The following is a 24,439-nucleotide window of genomic DNA, read 5'->3' on the forward strand; positions in this document are numbered from 1 at the left end:
TTTCTTATGTAACATTCTTTGAAATTATCCATACAGCGCAATATAAATAGATTTTCAGACCTCTTTTTCACTCATACCTGTAAAATTATCTGATTTGTGAGACTGTGCAGCTGTCAGAGTTTGATTAAGGAGAACTGATAAATGAATACAGAGAGAAATAATTAAATAGATTTGAGAACTGTTAGAGGAGACAGGAAACTAAAAGCATTTCAGGACAAAAGCCCAAAAATGGCCAGTGTAGAAAAAGGCAATTCAAACTATTCATGCTGATAGTCGTGGACAGCAGTGCAGGTCAGGTACATATTCTTTACAGAAAACAACAGACACTCCATTAAAGAGCAAGCAAAGTGGAAGGGTTGAGTAATTATCACAAAAATAATGATTATTTCTCTTCATAATGAACTTTGATTAATATTATTTATTTTTTTTACTACAATTAACAATTAAATACCTACTTCATGTGCCAACTGTAACATTAACAACCTAACAATAGTGTGCCTTAAAGGGGTCATGAAATGCCACTGGCATTACACTTTCTTTTTTTATTATTTAATTTCCTCATTCCTTGAACAATGTTCCTTGAGGTTCACTTATGATATTTTGCACAAAAAAAGTTATATATTTGCAAAACATGATCATTTTCCACCCTCATTTTTACCCTCTGTCAGAAACGCTCGGTTTTTGTGCTGCATCTCCTTTAAGACTTGACAGTAAACACCCACTGTTATGACTGGCACTCTGCTCTTGACTGACCTGCTTTCTCCTTGCCATCTCACTGCTGACCGCTACTGGGCGTGCTACGGAAGTTATGAGATAAAGTAGGTGAAGGTGGTCAGATGCAAATGTCTACCACAGTGTAACATCACAATGTGGAGGAAGTAGAGAACGAGACGTTTTGGCAGCTTGATTTCAACAAATGCTCTTTTTGCAGTGAGGAGGAAGTTTTGAGTTCTGAAACAGTATGTTTTTATAGTTCAATGACCTCTTATAAGTATGTCAAAAGATAAAGGTAAATTTTATCCCTCATGTCATGATCCCTATAATGGTCGTTGACCTAAAGTGACTGGAATGGGTCCCAAATTATGGATGTTGCTCTTTGTTTTAGTACTAAAATATCTTCTGATCAAGGTTGAACATTACTCAGAGTTTGTTTTTTGTTTTTTTGCTTTATTCAAGATCAGATCAGACTCCTAAAAACACAACCAGTCTCTGTCTGACCTTGTCTTGCACTAGCCTTACATGTTTGTGATTGTTAAAATGATAATTTGCTAGTTAGGGGGAAAGCTTGATTTTGACACAGTGGGAGTAATTTGCTAATCAAGACCTTTCACAAGTAGTACATGGCAGAAGTGGTAACCATACTTCTGATTATAATATGATTAATATTGCAGTACAAGAAAGTAATGTAAAGAAAACATCCACATGAAACTATAAAAGTTCATAATAAATTGAGAGATCAAAACTCATTCCTTTTTGGGAAGATATACTTTTTTAATTGTTGTATATATACTGTTCTTATGACAGTAGGCTATTATGAAGTAATTCAGGTGTGGCATGCATAATCATACTATATTTTCATCTAGTGTGCAGGAAAACACAACATGCCAGAGGTTAAAAAGTGTTTAACACTGAACACATGCAACTTCACCCCCTTTAAATGCATATTTGGGTCAAAAAAGACCCAAGTGAAATCTAGATGCTTATTCTTTATTAAACTACTTATTGTTTCAAGGAAATTAACTCTAATGATCATTTTAGTAGTAATTTTGAAAAAATTAAATAGTTGATATATCTTTTATCCAGTTCTAAAGAGTTTTCAGGACACTGTACTTTAAAGATAATTTTGTTTTAAATCCAAATAACTTTACAGATCTTTATTGTAAAGGGTTTAAACAATGTTTTCCATGCTTGTTCAATGAACCATAAACAATTAATGAACATGCACCTGTGGAACGGTCATTAAGATGCTAACAGCTTACAGATGGTAGGCAATTAAGGTCACAGTTATAAAAACTTAGGACACTAAAGAGACCTTTCTACTGACTCTGAAAAACACCAAAAGAAAGATGCCCAGGGTCCCTGCTCATCTGCGTGAACATGCTTTAGGCATGCTGCATGGAGGCATGAGGACTGCAGATGTGGCCAGGGCAATAAATTGCAATGTCCGTACTGTGAGACGCCTAAGAAAATGCTAAAGGAAGGACAGCTGATCATCCTCCCAGTGGCAGATCACGTGTAACAACACCTGCACAGGATCGGTACATCCGAATATCACACCTGTGGGACAGGTGCAGGATGGCAACAACAACTGCCCGAGTTACACCAGGAATGCACAATCCCTCCATCAGTGCTCAGACTGTCTGCAATAGGCTGAGAGAGGCTGGACTGAGGGCTTGTAGGCCTGTTGTAAGGCAGGTCCTTACCAGACATCACTGACAACAACGTCACCTATGGGCACAAACCCACCTTCGCTGGACCAGACAGGACTGGCAAAAAGTGCTCTTCACTGACGAGTCATGGTTTTGTCTCCCCAGGGGTGATGGTCGGACTCTCGTTTATCATCGAAGGAATGAGCGTTACACAGAGGCCTGTACTCTGGAGCAGGATCGATTTGGAGGTGGAGGGTCAGTCATGGTCTGGGGCGGTGTCACAGCATCATCGGACTGAGCTTGTTGTCATTGCAGGCAATCTCAACGCTGTGCGTTACAGGGAAGACATCCTCCTCCCTCATGTGGTACCCTAACTGCAGGCTCGTCCTGACATGATCCTCCAGCATGACAATGTCACCAGCCATACTGCTCGTTCTGTGCGTGATTTCCTGCAAGACAGGAATGTCAGTGTTCTGCCATGGCCAGCGAGGAGCCCGGATCTCAATCCCATTGAGCACGTCTGGGACCTGTTGGATCGGCGGGTGAGGGCTAGGGCAATTCCCCCCAGAAATGTCCAGGAACTTGCAAGTGCCTTGGTGGAAGAGTAGGGTAACATCTCACAGCAAGAACTGGCAAATCTGGTGCAGTCCATGAGGAAAAGATGCACTGCAGTACTTAATGCAGCTGGTGGCCACACCAGATACTGACTGTTACTTTTGTTTAATTTTGACCCCCCTTTTGTTCATGGACACATTATTCCATTTCTGTTAGTCACATGTCTGTGAAACTTGTTCAGTTTACGTGTTCATTGTTTGAATCTTTTTATGTTCATACAAATATTTGCACATGTTAAGTTTGCTGAAAATAAAAGCGGTTGAAAGTGAGAGGACGTTTCTTTTTTTTTTTTTTTTTGCTGAGTTTAGATTAGTAGTTTTGGGTGACGGTATAAAAACGCCTGTGCATTTCGAACTGTTCTGAGACCAGTGCAGACAGACAGCACACGAAGTCATTCACTACATAAGGAGCAAGGGTGCATCGCAGCTAAGTGCATTCACACCTAAAATTCGACCAAAAGTTCAGCTTCAGGCTGCAGATGATGTTTGGACCGTGACATGTTTGGATGACATGGGACAATAGTAATCCGTACATGGATTCAGAATTTTGTAATGCAAAATTTTATTTTAACATGGCTGGCAGTGATTGGATGATGCTGGCCATTACTTTGAATAAGAATTGTTTATTCAGCTTTACAGAAAACCAGCTGTAATGTCTGTAACGTCTCAAAAACATGAATAACCAACACTTCTGGAAACATAAGTAATTTGATGGAAACAAAAACTGAATTTCTATAGCTTGGTATTATTTAAAATTTGTGTTTATTGGGTGCTACTAGTTAAAAATCAAAAAGGAAATGGAAAACGCACACAGCAGTAACGCTCTGGTCTCAGGAGGTTAATATCAGTTTGCACAATACATATATTTCGTCTGTGCTGCATATTGCAATACCTTTTATAAGCAATTCCTCAAGATTATTCACACAGAGAAAAAAAAAAATATTTTAACATGAATACATTTACACTAAAATGCACATGAGAAGACTCTCTTCTACAAAGAGACTTGGGAAGAAAAAAAAAGTGCTCCGGTGCATTTTACATTTCCATTAAAGACATTTTACTAACTGTGTATATGTTTCGCAGATTTTGGCTGGCAAATATAATTGTCTACATTTTGTGAGAAACGTAAGCCGCTTAATCGTAGGCAAAGGATCCAGTTTCCAGCGTCGGAGCCCTCTGTTGGAGATCCGGGGAAGCGGTGTAAATCCCAACCCCCTCTTTCACACAGCATACTCTGGATTTAACATGGCTCCTGACTGCAAGCGAGCCTTCAAACATAAAACCTGAATGTATTTTCCTGCCAGCTGCTCTTCAGTCGGCTCAATAAGGTAAAGAATGACTAATGATGCGCTATTTAAGTTCCTCTGCGGCTAATGGTTTATTGAATCGCGAACCATTATTAATATTACTTCGACTGAAGTGCCGTTTTGGAAGGGGGTAGATCATCTGTTCTGTTGCTACTTTATCTCTTTTCTACGAGCCGGTTTGTGATGAAACCTCGTGCTCTAATCAGTGATCGCAAATGTTAATGATGAAAACAGTCTAGATCACAGCATTGCATAGTAAGGCTGAGCACTTCATTGCAGATGTTTTTCCCCTCCTGAGCCAAAATGTATCCCAGTAGTATCAGATTGTTGAGACATTTAAGGCTGCATCAGCATATTGACTTATCCGATGCTGCTGAAACTGTAAATGAAGCTCAACGGTGACTGTGGAATGTTACAATGTTTCTTCTTTATTGCGCGTTATTGAAGGGCCATTGAAAAAGTTACTTTATGAATTCCAAAAAATCCCCTAAAAGATTTGCGCAGGTTTTCTTTTGTCGCTACTGTTAGGGGCCGTTCACACCGAGCGCGTTTTTGCGTTCTTCCGCGCTGTTTTTCAGTTGTTTTTCTATGTAAACTTGCGCTAGACGGACGTCTTTGGTTGTTGCGCGGCGTCTGGTGCAAAAGCGCAGCGTTTTGACGTCGTCTCAAGTCAAAAGAACTTCAACTTTTTAAAAACGCGTCTCGAGACACCCGCGTTCTGTTTTGTTCGATTTGCTTTTTAGCGCAAAGACGTGTTCGTTGTGAACAGCCCTTAAGAATTTAGATCTTCTGGTTTTTATTGAGCGCATTTTTATGGTTTCGTGCACATATATTGTCAACAATGCGCAAAGGGTTAATTCCTGCTTGTGTGTGTAGCGAGAGAGAGGGGCAGGCTGTTCGGCTGTGGGAGGCGCCTCGGGGCTGCTGACGTTCTATTCACTCGTAGGTTTGATTTGTCAACAGAGGGCTGGGCGTCCCCTCCCGTCTTAAAAAACGGGCTTTACAATACAGAATAGAAATGCAGCGGAGACGACGATGAGAGAGAGAGAGAGAGAGAGAGAGAGAGAGAATACGCCACAGATATGTAGGATGACAACCACCAAGTTGCACTAATTTTAGTCGTCTCGGACCTCTGACCGGCTTTCAACTATTTAACAAAAAGTCCGCCTTTGCAATATTGCAACGTATCACTTACGCCGTATAAAGACAGTATTTGAAGATGGATCATTCTTTATCGGTTGAGGATGCAATGAGAAAGAGGAAAAAGTCTTGAGCTGAAATATTTTCGCTGGACGGATACGTTGATGTTGTTTTGTAAATGTGTTCAGGGTTGGTAGAGGCATCTGCTTCGTTCATCAACCGGAATAACCCTATGGGAAGGGCGTATTGTGTAGCAAATTAGTGACCGGGGCTTGTAATTTGTAATTAAATTAAAGGGAGCTGTTTTTTGGTGCACCTGCCTTTTATTTACGCGACATACTGGTGGATAGACTTGCTGATGCCAACAACGCCAGATTGCCTATATGGCAGGATCATGAAGTTCTTGACGTTTTTCCTTTTACTTCCAGAAACCTTAAAAAGGATTAGAAAGAGTGGGAAACAGCTCGGCAAGCTGCCAGTATGCTATGAAATCGTGACTTTGTCCTTGAGGAAGAAGATGGCTGCAGAACTCTATCCTGCCAGCATAAATACCAACCTCCCAAACAGTAATGATACAGCAGTAACAGCGGCTAGCAAAAAAAACATCGTCCAAGTCACTCAAACAGTGACCACACCAACTGCAACTGCCACTCAGCAGAACATCAACAACAATAACGTTGAGACTGCAAGCTGGCAGTCCACTCATCCGACGTTGCGAGAGAGGTAACGGCACATTCTGGCCAATATGTTTGCTTTTCAAATCATCTACGCTATTACCAATCCAAAAAACACCATATTCTGATGCTTTTTGTTCCTTTCAGGAATGCTTTGATGTTCAATAACGAACTCATGGCAGATGTTCATTTTGTTGTGGGTCCTCCTGGCGAATCCCAAAAAGTTCCAGCACATAAGGTGAGCACATCCTCTTGGGTCAAAACACATCTTAAGTGTGTCTTTCATCAACTGTCTGTTAATTTATATTGTGTAACATTTGTGCTTTCAGTACGTGTTGGCAGTGGGGAGTTCTGTTTTTGGTGCCATGTTTTACGGTGACCTTGCAGAGGGAGAATCAGAGATCCATATCCCTGATGTGGAGCCTGCTGCTTTTTTAATACTTCTGAAGTAAGCCCTCTCCTTTGTACATGTTATGATGTTGCAATATGACTGAATGATCTCAACCTAGTGCTTTTGGATGCACTTTAAAATTTGATTTCAGTTGGACTAAAACAATGTTTTGCCTCTTTAAAATGTCATGTAAATGCTTTAAGCCCAAAGTATACTTCGATTTTGATGCAAACGCTCAGTGTCTGTGTACAGTCGAACGCGAGCCAAAGTATACTCCATATGACTACTCGCATTCACAGGCGTTTGGCGCATGCACACAAGGACTGCTATGAGACAATGAACTATTTCTCTTCAGAAATGTACACCCATAAAGATGTCTTCATAGTCCTTCAGACTCGAGTTATACAATTGCAGGTATCTCCCGACCTCCTCACACAGGCGCTCTTGACATGCACATCCACTGTTGTTGATTTTACCTTTATCTCCTGCTGTTTAGCAGAGATGACATCATCTAGCGCTTCTTCGTGACAACAATGGCTCAAATGTGAGTGTTGCCACCTTGTGGACACACTAATTAGTGCAAATAATTCCAGGCGCATGCACAATCTGTGCGTTCAAAGATGCGCATTTAGAAAAATCGAGCCGCGTTTAGTGCTCGGGCACTCTGCTGATGGCGAGATTTGTATCGCGCATCCTGTACGAAGTATATTTTGGGCTTTAGTCATACTGAAATCATATCAGTCTGGTTTTTGCCAAGCCGGACTACAGACCAAGATAAAGTGATTGAGGCTCAGCTTCATCCAGCATTTATACATGTTAATGTCCTCTGCATTGTGCGCATGCTCCAAAAGACAGTGTTGACACACATTACTGCCACTTTCTCAGCTGGCGTCCTTCTTTCAGATATTTGATTACACATTGTTTCATGTATGCATGGGCAAACTGATGAAGACTGTAGCTTGACTATGCAAAAGCCTGCTGTAGAGTGATTAACTTTGCATGTAAACGTACTGACCATGCTGATGATTATTTTCCTATTATCACTGAAAAACCTAATGCTAGTAAATACAATTATTGGAAGGAGATTGTTGATCGAAGTTCGTTTTTTTTTATTTTTATTTTTTTATTTATTTTATTTATTTATCACATCCAGGTACATGTACAGTGATGAGATTGAACTTGAAGCGGACACAGTGCTGGCCACTCTGTACGCTGCCAAAAAGTATATAGTGCCTGCACTGGCCAAGGCCTGTGTCACCTTTTTGGAGACCAGCCTGGAGGCCAAAAATGCCTGTGTGCTGTTATCTCAGAGTCGGCTGTTCGAGGAGCCTGAGCTGACCCAGCGGTGCTGGGAGGTCATTGATGCTCAGGCTGAGCTGGCCCTTCGTTCTGAAGGTTTCTGTGAGATTGATCTTCAGACCTTGGAGATCATACTAAAGCGAGAGACTCTCAACACCCGGGAGGCAGTGGTCTTCCAGGCTGCTCTTGAATGGGCTGTTGCCGAATGCAAAAGGCAAGGACTGGGACCAACGGCTCGTAATAAAAGGGCAGTGCTAGACAAGGCCCTCTACTTGGTTCGCATCCCTACAATGACCCTGGAGGAGTTTGCAAATGGAGCTGCACAATCAGACGTTTTAACACTGGAAGAGACTCATGATGTCTTCCTGTGGTACACAGCAGCCAATAAGCCTAAGCTGGAGTTCCCACTGCAAAAAAGAAAGGGTCTGACGCCACAGCGCTGCCATCGTTTCCAGTCCTCTGCTTACCGTAGTAACCAGTGGCGCTACCGTGGACGTTGCGATAGCATCCAGTTTGCTGTGGACAAGCGGATCTTCATCGCTGGACTTGGCTTGTATGGATCCAGTGGCGGAAAGGCAGAATACAGTATCAAGATTGAACTCAAGCGCCAAGGAGTCACCCTGGCCCAGAACCGAACTAAATTTGTTTCAGATGGGTCCAGCAACACATTCTCTGTATGGTTTGAACACCCAGTTCAAGTGGAGCAGGATGCCTTCTACACAGTCAGTGCCGTGGTGGATGGGAATGAACTTAGTTACTTTGGACAGGAGGGTATGACAGAAGTACAATGTGGAAAGGTGACTTTCCAGTTCCAGTGTTCCTCAGACAGTACCAATGGAACTGGAGTGCAGGGGGGTCAGATTCCAGAGCTGGTCTTCTATGCCTAAAGTTGTCAGGACATTTACACTGCAGTTCATTCTGCTCAGTGGATTTAGATGGTTTGAATACAGGAGAATACAGGGTCTCATGAGGCTCTTGCCGTCTTCATAATGTAGCATTTGAGAACTTAGATGGACTCTTCAGTACCACAACAGACTCTGTTATGGCAGATTTTGATTGAAGGAATATCCTTCAGCTTTATTTATTAAAAAAAATCTATATATTTGATTTTAATTATTGATGCTGCAGCAAGCAGATCTATGTGTGTGTGTGTGTGTGTGTGTGTGTGTGTGTGTGTGTAAAATATATATATATATATATATATATATATATATATATATATATATATATAACGCAGATAATTGTACTACTCTTATAGTGGATGGAAGCCACTAGTCAGTGTGTCATGTTTTGTACATAACTTGAGGTAAATTGTTTTGCAGCTTGATGCTGCCTGACAAATACAATGTCTTGTATCAGTGATCAGCTTCCTTAATTGCAGATTATAAACTTTTTGTGACTCAAGCCAAAAGTTTTTTCCCTTGTCTGTAAATAGACACTCGACCACAAAATTCTGTGTAGACTTGCTGTTTGAAGGTGAAAGTACTGACATCCATCATCAATAGCAAGGGAGGTTGAACTAAGGATGTGCACAAGTAATTGATTAATCAAGCACTTGTTCTGCACCAGCTATTTGATTATTAAAAACACTACTTGAATAACACAAATTGACTTTCTTTGCACATCTGACTGAATTATAATGCTGAATTAAACTGTTCTTTCCCTCTGAATCTGCGCTGGCAGAGTTCCTTTTCTAAAAAGCCAACTTTGATTACTTGTTTTGTTGATTAAGGACATGTGAAACAATAAAAATATGATAGACTTTATGTAGACTTAAAGTATATATATATATATGCATTACCCTAATACCTAAAGTATTGGTTTCTATTCAAGCTCTGAGTGATTCCAAATCTTTTTATTTTATTTTTTATTAATGAATATTGTTCATTTCATTGAGTATGTTGAAGCTCATTTTGAAACCGTTCTTGGTAACTATGTAAATAAGACAAAATACATTTCACTTAAGTGTCGTACTAGTTTTTACTTATATGTTAACAAACAAGTATTCGATTACTCGTATTTTGTGAAAATGCCCATCCCTAGGTTGAGCACAATCTATACCGGTACTTTAAATTCCCTTAAAGTGTTTATATATATATATATATATATATATATATACACACACACACTTTTAAATGTAATTCAGATTGAGGTGACACGATTCAACTATTACTGAGCTTAGCATAAGAGTTTATTCCAGGTTATGAAGTGCATTACATTCAAACAGAAATAAAAAACAAATTAAAAAATTAACCCACATTCACACATTTCAACCACAGTGGGCTTGTCTAAATGAGACAGTGATTGTTAAGTGAGGATGAAATATTCATCTTGAAAGGCCACATAAAGAACCTATTATCCCCAGCAGGCTGCATGAGGAACTGAATAGGGAGTCTGTTTGAATTGAGCCCATAGAATCTGCTGCTTTACCGTTTGCATTCTAATTGAGGGTTTAGTAAACATGGAGCAGATGCAGCTTGGTAAAACAGCAGATTTTTGACCCAAAAAAAAACAAAAAAAACAGATGAATATGGAATTATGACACATGGAGAACTGCCAGACTGCATTCTGGGATTATGCCCAGTATATTAACACAGATATGCTGTCTGTTGTGTCTCTCTTGGATAGAAACTCTCCTTTCTCTAATAATATGATGAATCTGTTTAACATTTGCAGACTTGTTTTGTCCCCATTGTGTGCACTGAAGGCAGAAAGAGGTTTGCAATGGCTTATGGCCCATCATAGATTTTTTGATATGATGCAGTGCCCCCTAGTTATAACCAGCTGAACAACAACTCGTTAAGAAGGTAATTTCTACATGGGTAATGCATTTTCAGGCTGTGCCTAAAATGGTTTGAACAATATATACAAACTATGATGTAGAGAAATTATAGCTGAAAACTAAATGTGCAAAGCCCTGTCTGGATGAGAATAAAACCAAATACTTACTAGCTGTTGCCTTACACTGATGCAATAACAGTAAACATTTTCCACTCTCATTCTACTTGATGAAATTAAGAATCCATAGGTCAAATCAGATGAAACGATTATATATACTAGTACTGATCCAACCGTGGTGTTTAAATGAATTGTTTGGAGAAATCCTGGCTGCTTTATTAATTAGGTTCATCCAAAAGCAGTGTTCTTGTTAGCTGAATTACAATACAGAGGTCATTAGAGAGAGACTTACCAACGGCTGGAGCGTTGATACAGAGCTCTCTAGCCAACAGGAGGAATGTCTTTCCCAAAATGTACACATTAACCTACAGTAAAGAAGAAGACAGTGAGAACAAATCTTTCAGTCCTTGTAGTGGTTTTAACTTGAACAATCACTGGTTTTTAAAACTTGATAAAACCTGTCCCACCGTTTTACCTGCCTTAGATTATGACTAGAACAATATAAAAAACATTTAATCAAAATTACATTAAATTATAAAATTATGACATGATCACTATCCATCCATCCAGCCATCCATCCATAGGCTCTGGTGAAGTTTTAAGGTTATAATTTTAGGTAATTGTGCTTATGTTTACTGTCAAAGCATGATATATAAACTCCATCACATTTTTAGAAAATGTCCCTCATTTTTATGTAGGTCCTGTAAGTATCTTACATCCCTAGGAAAAATAAAAACAACATGGCTATAGCATTTCGTGCATGTGTAATATGTAAAATATTTTTTCAACACTGTAAACTGTCATCCCTATCAGATTTCCTGACAATGATGAAAATTTAATAGAAATTATTTTTGAGCTCTCATGTGTCATGTTTATTTTTAACCATATATAAATGCTATATTTGTCAATGTTTATATATACACACACACACACACACTCTGGCGGCCAATAGTTTGGAATAATGTACAGATTTTGCTGTTTTGGAAGGAAATTGGTACTTTAATTCACCAAAGTGGCATTCAACCGATCACAAAGTATAGTCAGGACATTACTGATGTAAAAAACAGCACCATCACTATTTGAAAAAAGTCATTTTTGATCAAATCTTGACAGGCCCCATTTCCAGCAGCCATCACTCTAACACCTTATCCTTGAGTAATCATGCTAAATTGCTAATTTTGTACAAGAAAATCACTTGCCATTATATCAAACACAGTTGAAAGCTATTTGGTTCATTAAATGAAGCTTAACATTGTCTTTGTGTTTGTTTTTGAGTTGCCACAGTATGCAATAGACTGGCATGTTTTAAGGTCAATATTAGGTCAAAAATGGCAAAAAATAAACGGCTTTCTCTAGAAACTCGTCAGTCAATCATTGTTTTGAGGAATGAAGGCTATACAATGCTTGAAATTGGCAAAAAACTGAAGATTTCATACAAAGGTGTACACTACAGTCTTCAAAGACAAAGGACAACTGGCTCTAACAAGGACAGAAAGAGATGTGGAAGGCCAGATGTACAACTAAACAAGAGGATAAGTACATCAGAGTCTCTAGTTTGAGAAATAGACGCCTCACATGTCCTCAGCTGACAGCTTCATTGAATTCTACCCGCTCAACACCAGTTTCATGTACAACAGTAAAGAGAAGACTCAGGGGTGCAGGCCTTATGAGAAGAATTGTAAAGAAAAAGCCACTTTTGAAACAGAAAACAAAAGGAAAAGGTTAGAGTGGGCAAAGAAACACAGACATTGGACAACAGATAATTGGAAAAGAGTGTTATGGATCTTAACCCCATTGAGCTTTTGTGGGATCAGCTAGACTGTAAGGTGAGTGAGAAGTGCCCGACAAGACAGCCACATCTATGGAAAGTGCTACAGGAAGTGTGGGGTGAAATGTCACCTGTGTATCTGGACAAACTGACAGCTAGAATGCCAAAGATCTGCAAAGCTGTCATTGATGCACGTGGAGGATTTTGTGATGAGAACTCTTTGAAGAAGTTCTGAAATTTTTTTTTCAAATTGTAATAGTAATTTTTCATGTTATTAATGTCCTGACTATACATTGTGATGAGTTGAATGCCACTTTGGTGAATAAAAGTACCAATTCCTTTCCATAAGACCAAAACTTTTGTCCATCAATGTATATATATACATACATATACACGTATATTTAAATTTATGTTTTAAAACAGGACTTCAGATGCTCACTAATAATGAAGAAGGGGTTTATAACCTCACACCATGTCCCTAGTTAGCCTGGCACCCAAGCATAGAAAACAGGAGTGTTGGCAGATTTGTGTGTGGCTGTACTTGCTAAAGATTCATGTCATATTTCAATCTGGCTCCGCCTCAACCTCTCAGCATCTGTTCAATACTAGTTAGAGCTCAGTGGGCAATACTCCCTAGACAGCTGGGAGAGTAAAAATAACATCACACCAGCTGTGTAGCATTGAAATGTCTGCCCCTCAAATAACTACTAATAAAAACTGAACGGTATCTTGTCATAAAGGCAATCCTGTGTATTGTTTAACAAACAAAATGAAATACTACAGTATCTTGTTTTTAATTAAGCAATTAGGCATTAAAAGTAATGTGCTACAGTGACTTTATCCCCTTGACTGTGGTAAAATCACTGTATTGCATGGCCTCAAGTGTATTTCTGCTTTTATAAAAGTGCAGCAACAGCAATATGATAAAAGATGCTAATGTTAAATAAATATTACACTAAACAACTGTTGTGCCAACTCACAGTATATAGTTCATTATCCTATCTACAGACCGTTGCTAAGCAACTAGCGCATTAATGTAGAATTCATCTTATGTGCATGGTATATCGGCTATTCTACACCACCTGCAAATCTGGCTAATCACATATCAACTATTTATAAATCTAGCAATTATATATTATATATTTATAAATGACATTTGACTACATTAAATGGACAGTTCAATCAAAATTGAAAATTTTCTCATCATTTACTCACTCTCATGCCATCCCAGATGTGTATGACTTTCTTTATTCAGCAGAACACAAACAAAGATTTTTATAAAAATATCTCAGCTCTGTAGGTCCACACAATGCAAGTGGATGGTGATCAGACATTTGTAGCTCCATAAATCACATAAAGGAAACATAAATGTAATCCATATGACTCCAGTGGTTAAATTCATATCTTTAGAAGCAACATAGGTCCTAAACAATATTTAGGTCCTTTTTTACTATAAATCTCCACTTTCACATTCACTTTCACAGCTTTTAAAGATATTGATTTAACCACTGGAGTCATATAGATTACTTTTATGTTTCCTTTATTTGATTTTTGGAGCTACAAAGGTCTGCTCACCATTCACTATATTGTATGGACCTACAGAGCTGTGATTTTCTTCGAAAAATCTTTGTTTGTGTTCTACTGAAGAAAGAAAGTCATACACATCTGGGATGGCATGAGGGTGAGTAAATGATGGGAGAAATTTCATTTTTGGGTGAACTATCCCTTTAATGTGTAAAATCAGTCACATTTCAAACTTTTTGTTCAGCCTTTTAAATGAAGAGAAACTACGTAACTCATACAAAGTATATGTGATGATATGAAACTAGAAAATGTCGTTATTTACGTCATTTCCCAATAAAACTAGTGTCTGCTCACTGTTATAACACATACTGTACAATACCTTCACTGTTCATGTTGAAACAGTCTCATACTTAGAGCATTTCTATATTGCAGTCATACAGAGGGTTTATATTGTCATAGAAGATTTTATTTTAGGGTCAAACACCATCCAACCATAGCAGTTTAGGATGTCATGTTATTTAGAGTAAGTGTTTTGAAAAAAGATGAAAGAAATCAAAAGGGAGCCAACCTGTAAAAGATCACTCAGGTCGAGGAGCATGTCTGCAGATCAGTTAAGGAGGTGAAATAAATTAAAAAACATGACAGAAATTATATAAAAAAGGTTCAGTGTGATAAAGACAGACAAATCTTTGTCCAAAAACATAACTAAGCATAATGTAAGCATGCGTTAATCCTACATCAATTTAGTCAATCCTAGTCACAGTGATTAATTAAGCATCAGGTGGCTCTATAATTGTCACCGTGGGAGTTTAGACTTTTATCGATCATCTCTTTCCACCATCAGGCCTCTGGCAGGTTCTCCTTATCTCTGCAAGAGATTCACTCTGACCATCTGTTACTCCTCACCTGAGCGGCACACACACACCTCTCACAAACACACACCTGAGGCACGTCTCTCCATGGGGACTAATACCTCCTTTAGCACAGAGATTAGCATCACTACAAGACAAGATAATCCCTTGTTATCAGGACTCTTGACAGCCTTAATTATGGCCTCAATCCTGACAAGAATAACGTATTTATACTTCAATGACTGACATCAGTGAAATTGATAACTGTGTTCTCTCAAAGGGATAGTTGGTTCATCCAAAGATGCAAATTCTGCCATGTCCAGTCAGTTCTATCATTTACTCAGCCTCATGTTGTTCCAAACCCATATGACTTTCTTCTTTGTGATGCAAAAGGAGACATTAGGCAGAATGTTAGCATTGGTCAACAATCACTTTCATTGTATAAAAAAAAAGATGCAATGAAAATGAATGGTGACTGAAACTGACACTAATGACAGAATTTTCATAATTGGATGAGTTATACTTTTAAAGGCTGTGCAAAAACAAAAATTGCAGCTACATCATGCCACAAAATAGTAAAATGCAGCAACATTTAGTTAGACAATGCAAAGCAGTGCAAATGTAAAAACAGGGCAAAATTTCGAATGGGTTTGGCTCTTTGTAAAGTGCTAGAGTCCTTTATTTCTGCTCTTTAGCATGAAGTTCTGGATCTAGCATGCAACTGAATGAGCCCCACCCAGGCACAGGTAACAATTCTCCTTTGGCAACTCTAGACAACACATCAGGCACCCAGTTGAGCCTGACGCTATACAAAAGCAGAACAGAGGTCTGGGCGTAACTAAAGCAGACAGATAGGAAGGTGCCTGCCTGTGAGAGTGAGTATGTCTATCTGTCTGTTTGTAAAAGGAGAGAGAAAGAGGTGGTGTCGTAACACAGGTGTGGTGAGTGAAAGTCTCATGCACATATAATGTGACACCACAATTATGACAGGTTGAGGAAAAAACAACCCTGTCCTGAAGTTGTACAACACAGTACAGGGGAATTATATTTTCCCTCGTATCGCAACACATCATCTATTGCTTAAGAATTTTACTTCACTCTCAAAGTCCTATCACTACAGTCAAAAGCAAAGGAATTCTCGATTCAAATGAGTGTCAGTTCAATAGCTTTTGTAAAAAAAGATTCTGCCCATCCATTTAATAGAGTGACTGGGAGGAGTGACTTTCAATGCTACTTTCAATGATTTACTCAAGGGAACATCCTCTGTGATCAGAGTCCTAAAGAAGGTGAAGTAAACACTCTTCCTCTAAGTCTATTTCCTCTCTGACAATTTACACATTCGGACTTGGTTTTCAGATCCTGACTGTGTTTTCCCATGGTCTGATCAAATGTATTCCTTGCATTGTAATTCACTCTAGATTAAAAAAAAAAAAAAAAAACATCTGCCAAATGCATTAATACAAAATGTAAATATCTTCAGGAGATTGACTATTAGAAAAAACTATTAAAAGCAAATGTGTGTATAAAACAAAAAAGTAAAAGTATGTCATATTCTCTGCTTCTGGTTAAACGGACTGTTTAAAAAATGGTGCCATAACCCTCATGCCATCCCAGATGTGTATGACTTTCTTGCTTCAGCAGAACACAAACAAAGATTTTTATAAAAATATCTCAGTTCTGTATGTCCACAAAATGCAAGTGAATGGTGATCAGACCATTTGTAGCTCCAGAAATCACATAATGCAAACATAAAAGTAATCAATATGACTCCAGTGTTTAAATCCACATCTTCAGAAGCAATGTAATAGGTATAGGTGAGAAACAGAACAATTTCTAAATCATTTTTTACTCTAAATCTCCACTTTAACTTTCACTTTCAGATGTGAAAGTGAAACTAAACAGGCACCACATGTGACTTTCATATGTAAAAGTGAAAGTGGCGATTTAGAGTAAAAAATGAATAACATTTTGATCTGTTTCTCACTCACACCCATTAAATCACTTCAGAAGATATATATTTAACAACTGGAGTCTTACGGATTACTTCTATGTTTCCTTTATGTCCTTTTTGGAGCTACAAAGGTCTCATCACCATTCACTTGCGTTGAATGGACCTACAGAGCTGAGATATTTTTCTAAAAATCTTTGTTTGTGTTTAGCAGAAGAAAGAAAGTTATACACATCTAGGATGGCATGAGGGTGAGTAATTGGTGAGAGAATTAAAATTTTTGTGTGATCTATCCCTTTAAGGTAACACAAATTGGAGAAAAAAAAATATGTAAACTACTAGTTGTCCATATTATCATAAAAAAAAAAAAAGTAAACATCCAGTAACTGATATAATTGCTCTAAAAACTCTAGATTATAATTGCTTTGTTTTTGAGAGGTCAAAAAATTACAAGCTCTCGAATTAATATTTGAGAGCAATAATATAGGTCTGCAGACATTTACTGTTTTACTCTTAAGGGCTGTTCACACCAAATGTCTAGTTATGGTAAAAAACAAAAACTAGTTGCAGTGCAACGAGTAGAAAATTATGCAGGTATCTCAATGCATTTTTAAAAGCTTAAAAGTTTTATAAGTTCTTTAAATTTGACACAGTGTCTAAGAAACATCTTGCTCCTGTGCGAGAGGCTGAAAAAAACAGCAAGACCGTGCAACTGTCAAAGATGTCCATCTACCGCATATTTAAATTGAAAACAATTGAAAAGGAGCTCAGAAATGTGTTCAGTATAAATTGCCTCTAAGTCTGGGTTGGATGTGCACACTTCTTTATCATTTTTCCATATATTAAAGTTCACAAAGACTTTCGCTTGAGCAGCATAGGGACAGCCACTGGGGGTAAGGATACGAGGCGTTCCCTCCGTTCTGCAGACCAGGTAGAGGCAGGCGGCTATGACGTGTGTCATCTTTCGCCCTCGCGTCAAGTGCTTGCTCACCACCATCTTGAAGAAGTTAAAGGCCGTGTCCAGGCAATGCTGGTTTAGCTGCAGCTGGCTGCCGAGGTTGTGTATCTGTCGTTTCCCTAGAGACAGGACACACACATGCATCAGATTGTGTAAACATCCACAGATCCATACATGCACACTCACACACAAAGGCATGAAGTCACATGCAAGTGTTTGGTTTTCCAGTAGCAATGATGTCATGAGAACGGTGCACAGCCAGACAGACTTTCAATGGAACCTGGAAAAAATGGACAGCTGTTTTACACCCTGTCTAAGGCCATCTGCAATTTTCCCTCTCTTCCCTTCTTTCACAGTCACTTCTATAATTACTCTCTTGCACTCTTTCACAGATGGTCTTCGAGCAGGCCAAGTTGTAATTCCTTGGACACAGAATAAATCAGTCTGCCCTAAAATCCCATGGAGGGGCCTGGATGTGTTTAGCATATTGAAATTCACATTTAGTAAACTATCCGACAGGTTTCTGTATTTACTCAACACATCATTCAGCAAAAGAACTGGTCAACCCAGACAATGAATGTCTCCCTGCATTGTAAATTATGAGAATGATTTAGGCTACTTAACTAATTCATTTATGCAAACTGTTTTGCTGGGCAAAAAAAGCTGGAGACATACAGTGCATTAGGGTTCAAAAGTCCATAATGAAAAATCTAAACAGAACGTTTTAAGATTCTGGACGAATTAAAAGAGAGATCCATTATGACACACAACAAATAAGAAATATTTAAGATTCTGCACTATTTCTAGGTCACTAATCAAATAAAATTGTGACATTGACCATGTTAAGTCCTTCGTACAAATTATCAGATTTCCTTGTTTTCATTGAAACACACAAAATGCTCTTTGGAATATTCTCAAATCATGTTGGGACCAGGTTCATCAGGTTTTGCAGAAATGTGTGGAGTCCAAAAGCAAAAGGGGGACATAACAAACAAGAAATTATTAATTGTTATTCTGAAAATATAATTTGTAATGATTATTTTATTATTAAATTAGAAAAATGCTAAATATATGCATTTTCACAAGTAGTCTGAGACTTTTTGACCCCACTGTAAGGAATAAAGTTGATGAGTTTCACATGTTACAGTCATTAATTATGCATGGAATTGCACAAGCAGAAGTGTTTATATGTAATAAATGCCTTCATCAATCTGACCTCTCTAGATGTGTGTAAATGTGTTAATGAGTACAGCAGATACATGGTTCATCAAACAGAAGTCAAGATATCAAACTTGGGCTTTCGTTTACGTACTGTAGATGATAAAGTGAATGTTGGATTATCTGCCCCCCAGCTATGGTGCTGATGGGCACAGAAGCTGCAGTGTCAAGTGTTGTGTTGGTGGGCCAAGACCCAAAATAACACTGAAAGCTTTTAATAGCATAATCCTTCTATTCTGGAAACACTGTGTGCCAGCCCTACCCTCTCTATCCGTCACATTCTCTTGACCTGTCTAATCCCAGAGTATTTTTCACACTTCAAACACCATTGGATTAGCAGCCAGGTCTGCAGTGACCTCCCTGCATGACAGCACAATTACATAACTGCTGCCACACTGGACACCTTTTCCTTTATTTGAATGAATAAAACTTTGTGTGTATGACCAAAAGGACACGTACAAAGTTTGAAATGAGTTTTAAATGTCTTAAACTTTGTTACTTATATGTAATTATCTCAGACATGTTCATATGCACATTAAAAGCATTAAAGGGACAGTTCACCCAAAAATTAAAATTCTCTCATCATTTACTCACCCTTATGCCATACCAGATGTGAATGACTTTCTTTCATCTGCTGAACTCAAATGAAGATTTTTTGGTCCATACAATGCAAGTGAATAGGTGCCAAAATTTTGATGCTCTAAAAAGGCTCCATATCTTCAGAAGTGATATGATAAGTGTGGGTGAGAAATAGATCAATATTTAAGTCCTTTTTGCTATAAATTATCCTCCCTGCTCAGTCAAAATCCAATTTAACTTTCACTTTCACATTCTTCTTCTTGTGTTTTTGATGATGCACTTTTGTCATGCATATCGCCCCCTACTGGTCAGTGAGAAGAATTTCTAGCAAAAAAGGACTTAAATATTGACCTGTTTCTCACCCACACCTATAATATCACTTCATGGAAGACGTGGATTAAAACACTGGAGTCATATGGATTACTTTTATGATGGCTATACAGTATGAGCTGTTTGGAGAATAAAAATGTTGGCACACATTAACTTGTATTGTATGGACCAACAGAGTTGAAATATTCCTCTAAAAATCTTAATTTGTGTTCTTCAGAAGAACAAAAGTCATACACATCTGGAATGGCATGAGGGTGAGTAAATGATGGGAGAATTTTCATTTTTGGGTAAAATATCCCTTTAATAAGTGTTTTTAGATGTTATGGGAAGTTTAAACCACATTCTGTGATAAATATTTTAAGAGTTGATTCTTGTGTTTATGCTGCTGATGATTTTGATTCAGAGAGCATTTTAGGAGCTGTTCATGTTCAACTAATTTTTGCTTTTAAAAATGCTAGACGGCGCACAATGGAATAGAAAAAAATGGAGACATGTTTTTAAAAGTTTACCTGTTTTTAACTTGACACTGCATCTTAAAAATAAAGTGCTCATGCAAGAGACACTGAAAAAATAGCAAGATGCATCGCAATGACCAAAGACATCCATCTAGCAACAGCGCAGAAATACACAAAAACGTGTCCTGAGATCTGTGCGAAAGACCCATTATTCCTCTTAGATCATAAAGGGATAGTTCACCCATGATGAACATTGTTCAAATCACATATGACTTCCTTCTGTGGAACACAAAAGGAGATATTTTTTAGTCACCACTCACTTTCATTGTATTGAAAAAGATGCAATGAAAGGGAATGGTGACTGAAGCTAACATTTTGCATAACATCTCCTTTTGTGTTCCATGGAAGAAAGAAAGTCACACTGGTTTGGAACTACAGGAGAGTGTGTAAATAATGATGGAATTTTCATGTTGGGGTGAACTAGCCCTTTAAAACAGGTTCACATGCATGAAAACGGTTTATCGCAGCATAAGAACAGCTATACATTAATTGAGCAATGTGTGGATATTACATCCACAATACTAAAAATATATTGTTCTCTCAGCCCCTCTTATTCACACACAAGCATGTTTACACAATGCCGCGTCTTTATCTGTATGTGCATCAAACATAATTAAATCAACACAAACTTGGATCACGAACACATTTATCAGGCAGTTGGATCAACAGTTAACTGGGTTTTTTAAGAAAAGCAGAGATGCATGTAAATCTAATTAGTGCTTGAGATGTAACTGGGTCAGAATTGAATGTAGATGAGTCAAAGAAACATATTATAAAATAAACACTTTACAAAAAGAATTCTGTCAAACCTAATGCAGCCTGTCTAATGGTACCATCTTTGATTTGAGAGTTGCAGAGGAGGGCAAGATTTTCAGTGAATAACAAATTCAATTTCAGTCTGTTTATCACACAAAGCTATTGTAATGCTTCAAAACATTTATAATAATATAGTGCACAAATGTTATATGGACTAATTTTATTATATTTTTATGGTGCTTTTTTGTCATTTTGGAGCTTGACGACACCTGTCCCCATTCACTTTCATTATATGGAAAAGAGCAGACACAATATTCTTCAAAAATTCCCTATTTGTGCTTCATAGAAGACAGATATACATAGAGAGAGACATTTACTCGTACGGTAAATGATGACAGAATTTTCATATATGGGTGAACTATTTTGTCCATACAATATAAGTCAATGGGGTCCAAAACTTTCGAGCTCCGAAAAGAACAAAGGCAGCATAAAAGTAATCCATACAACTACATCTGCAATGACTTCTGACTGAAACAAAAGTGTGCCTACCACTCTGGAGCGTCTGAGCTCGGGATTCCTTTCCCAAACCTGTGTGGAACCCACTGCCTAAGGCTGGAGCTTTAGATGTACCTGGAAACCACAAAAAAAGACACATTATAGAGAAATTCCCATTTTACATCAGACAAATACACCTATAGAAATAGTTTGGGATTACAATACAGTAACTACAGGTGCTCATTGACTCACCGAGAGCACCAAAGAGAAAACATAATTATGTCAAATTTAAAATGTATAAAGTCATAAACAAATACATTATTTTGTCAGCCGCATTTTCAAGGGCAGTGGTAGCTCAGCGGTTAAGGCTCTGGGTTACTGATCAGAAGGTCGGGGGTTCAAGCCCCAGCACCGCCAAGATGCCACTGTTGGGCCCTTGAGCAAGGCCCTTAACCCTATCTGCTCCAGGGGCGCCGTATCATGGCTGACCCTGCACTCTGACCCCAGCCTAGCTGGGATATGTGAAAAAGAAGAATTTCACCGTATATGTGCAAATGTATAATGTGTGATAAATAAAGAAAATTATAATTATAATTAAGCCTTCAAAAAAAACTAAGCTCTAGCGCCCTCGAGTGGCAGTCAGAGGAAATGCCCATTTTTAGCATTGTATTGTTACTACAGTGACAACTAGCGGTTACCAATGATTACTTCACTTGAACCTAGCTAAGTGTTTCTATAGCAACCAGAAGACATTGATTGACACACCTGAAACTGATAACAAAGTAGGGGAAGCACTAGGGAAACTGAAAGGAGGTTACAAATGAACCACAACAGTGTTTGGCTTTGCCTCTCAGAAGCATACTGCTCATACTTTTTTTTCAGTTCTAGCTAGTGGTTTTGGCCAAATGAATGTTAGCTTCTGTTTTGGGTAAGTGTCTCTGAACAACAAATCAGAATAGAATAGAAAGTTACAACACAAAAAGATTCATGATAAAGTTGACATTCAAAACTGTAATGTCCAACAGGCTTCTGGTCCTCTGCTTTCAATTGTGTGAGGTGCATGGAATTTATTATGTTACAACTGATCCACAAGGTCTGTTTGTATGCTCAAAAAAATAAAAAATTATATATATATCACACACACAGTAGTGTATTAATTAGTTTCTCCAGCCATTACATATAATAATATGTATAATAATACATTTTAATTGCTCTAGGTACAATAGATACAGAGTGTCGTGATCGTTATTTCTGGGTGTCTGTTGAATTGAGCTTTGTTGGACGAGTCCCACGATTTGAGGCTGTAGGTATGTTGCTACGCATTAGTTCTGTACAACAAACAATCACATGCTATCTTTAAATTTTCATGTCAGTTTATGTCTTTGTATGTTTAAGTTGAAAATGGTGTCCAAATCATTAATGAGGATCATGCATCTATGTGTGGCTATACCCTGTGCAACTTGAACAGTCATGCATCTCTAAGGGCTTCCTATTTCTCCTGCCACACTGAAAACCAGGCAAGAGATAAAAAGCATGATATGGCACTGATCAAGAATTTAAATTCTGTTATGATTTACTCCTGTCATTCCAAACCCGTATGGCGTTCTTTTTATGCAGAACACAAAAGGAAAATTAATGAATAGAATGGCAGTTGATAATGATACATTTTAATGCTTAAAGGACTTAAAAGTATGTGGCTCGTGCATCATATTCCAAGTCTTTTGAAAGCATCGACAGGTTTTGGTGAGAAACAACCCAAAATGTATTTTATTCTTTAGTGAAAATCTTTAAGTTTGTGTATTCATGTTCACATGATAACTTGCATTTAGCACTAAAAACAAAGCAAATTCTCAAACACTCTCACTACTTTTATGATACTTTTAGGTCCCTTTTAAACTTCAAATTTAGTAAGCTTCAAAATGAATTCTATCAACTGACATTATATTTAAAAGATGGTATGCAATATTTAATAATCTAAAATTCTAACTCTTCTGTGTTCTGCATATAAGAAAGAAAATCATACCAGTTTGGAACCAAAATAAGGTGTGTACGTTATGATAAAATTAGCTATTCCTTTAATCATTCATGAGACAAAAATTCCAAAATACGATGGTAAGTGGTAGTGGTAGATTATGAATTTTAAACTTCAGCTCTGAGAACTAAAGACTTCAAATGTAATTCTTGCATGTGTGGTTTCTGTGTTATGGCTTGCTTTCTTGTAATACTGTTTCCATGTATAATGTGTTGTAGAATGACAACAACTTCCTTTTTAAGTTGAATGTTATTTTGACTGATCAAGAAGGGAGAGAAAATAAATACTTTCTCTCAGAGACCTGCACACTGCCTATAGACTGGTCAGGAAAAGAGGTCATCTGTGAAGAAAACTATATGGAGGTAAGATGCTAGGCAGTGGGCATTCTTTGGCTTGATTTGTGCCCTGTGTGTGGTTGGCAGTTGGTCAACATAATCTGGTTTCCTATGGATTAGGTGTCTGTGGCAAGAGATACACCTTGCACATCTGATAAGAGGACTTCCAAAGAAGCCTGGATAGCTGCTCTTGCATTGGTAAGAATTCCTGCCAGTATTATTGGCAATTATTGACTTCTTATTGTCAATATCATGTCTCAACTTCCAGGCACAGAGATCTGCCATCTCTGAATGGCAGATAATGTTCCTGAATAGGGACAACTTGGATGCTATGTCTGTCTCTGATGCCAGGCAGATGGGATACATGGTGGATTCCACACCAAACAGGGTGGTCTTTCGCTCTCCCTACAATCAGACACATTCAACAATTACAGAGGC

At 38.1% G+C, this 24,439-nt stretch overlaps 2 protein-coding genes across 4 annotated transcripts in view; one reads left to right on the forward strand and one right to left on the reverse strand.

Moving 5' to 3' along the window:
- brf1b (BRF1 RNA polymerase III transcription initiation factor subunit b) overlaps positions 1–24,439 on the reverse strand; it is a 100,268-nt gene that overhangs the window by 64,489 nt on the left and 11,340 nt on the right. For both annotated transcript variants that reach the window (XM_051655764.1, XM_051655763.1), the window contains exons 3-6: positions 21,689–21,769; positions 17,687–17,860; positions 14,553–14,584; positions 10,985–11,057 (exon numbers count right to left, since the gene is read on the reverse strand). In XM_051655764.1, coding sequence (XP_051511724.1) covers positions 10,985–11,057; positions 14,553–14,584; positions 17,687–17,860; positions 21,689–21,769 — 360 coding nt within the window. The remainder of the gene's footprint in view (positions 1–10,984; positions 11,058–14,552; positions 14,585–17,686; positions 17,861–21,688; positions 21,770–24,439) is intronic.
- On the forward strand, positions 4,184–9,401 carry btbd6b (BTB (POZ) domain containing 6b). 2 transcript variants are annotated; one of them, XM_051655772.1, is made up of 5 exons: positions 4,184–4,311; positions 5,859–6,153; positions 6,252–6,342; positions 6,434–6,552; positions 7,649–9,401. In XM_051655772.1, exons 2-5 carry the CDS (start codon positions 5,948–5,950, stop codon positions 8,679–8,681), a joined length of 1,449 nt encoding a protein of 482 aa, XP_051511732.1. In that variant the 5' UTR covers positions 4,184–4,311; positions 5,859–5,947; the 3' UTR covers positions 8,682–9,401. The 2 variants fall into 2 exon arrangements, with proteins under 2 accessions (XP_051511732.1, XP_051511731.1); XM_051655771.1 differs by lacking the exon at positions 4,184–4,311 and having other exon boundaries at positions 5,320–6,153.

The sequence above is a fragment of the Myxocyprinus asiaticus genome, chromosome 25, assembly GCF_019703515.2.
Source record: "Myxocyprinus asiaticus isolate MX2 ecotype Aquarium Trade chromosome 25, UBuf_Myxa_2, whole genome shotgun sequence".
Lineage (NCBI taxonomy): Eukaryota > Metazoa > Chordata > Actinopteri > Cypriniformes > Catostomidae > Myxocyprinus > Myxocyprinus asiaticus.

Coding starts and splice junctions, on each gene's coding strand:
- btbd6b (XM_051655771.1), top strand. CDS start 5,789: ATGCCAACAACGCCAGATTGCCTATATGGCAGGATCATGAAGTTCTTG. Junction 6,154..6,251: donor CATCCGACGTTGCGAGAGAG/GTAACGGCACAT, acceptor TGTTCCTTTCAG/GAATGCTTTGATGTTCAATA. Junction 6,553..7,648: donor GCTTTTTTAATACTTCTGAA/GTAAGCCCTCTC, acceptor TATCACATCCAG/GTACATGTACAGTGATGAGA.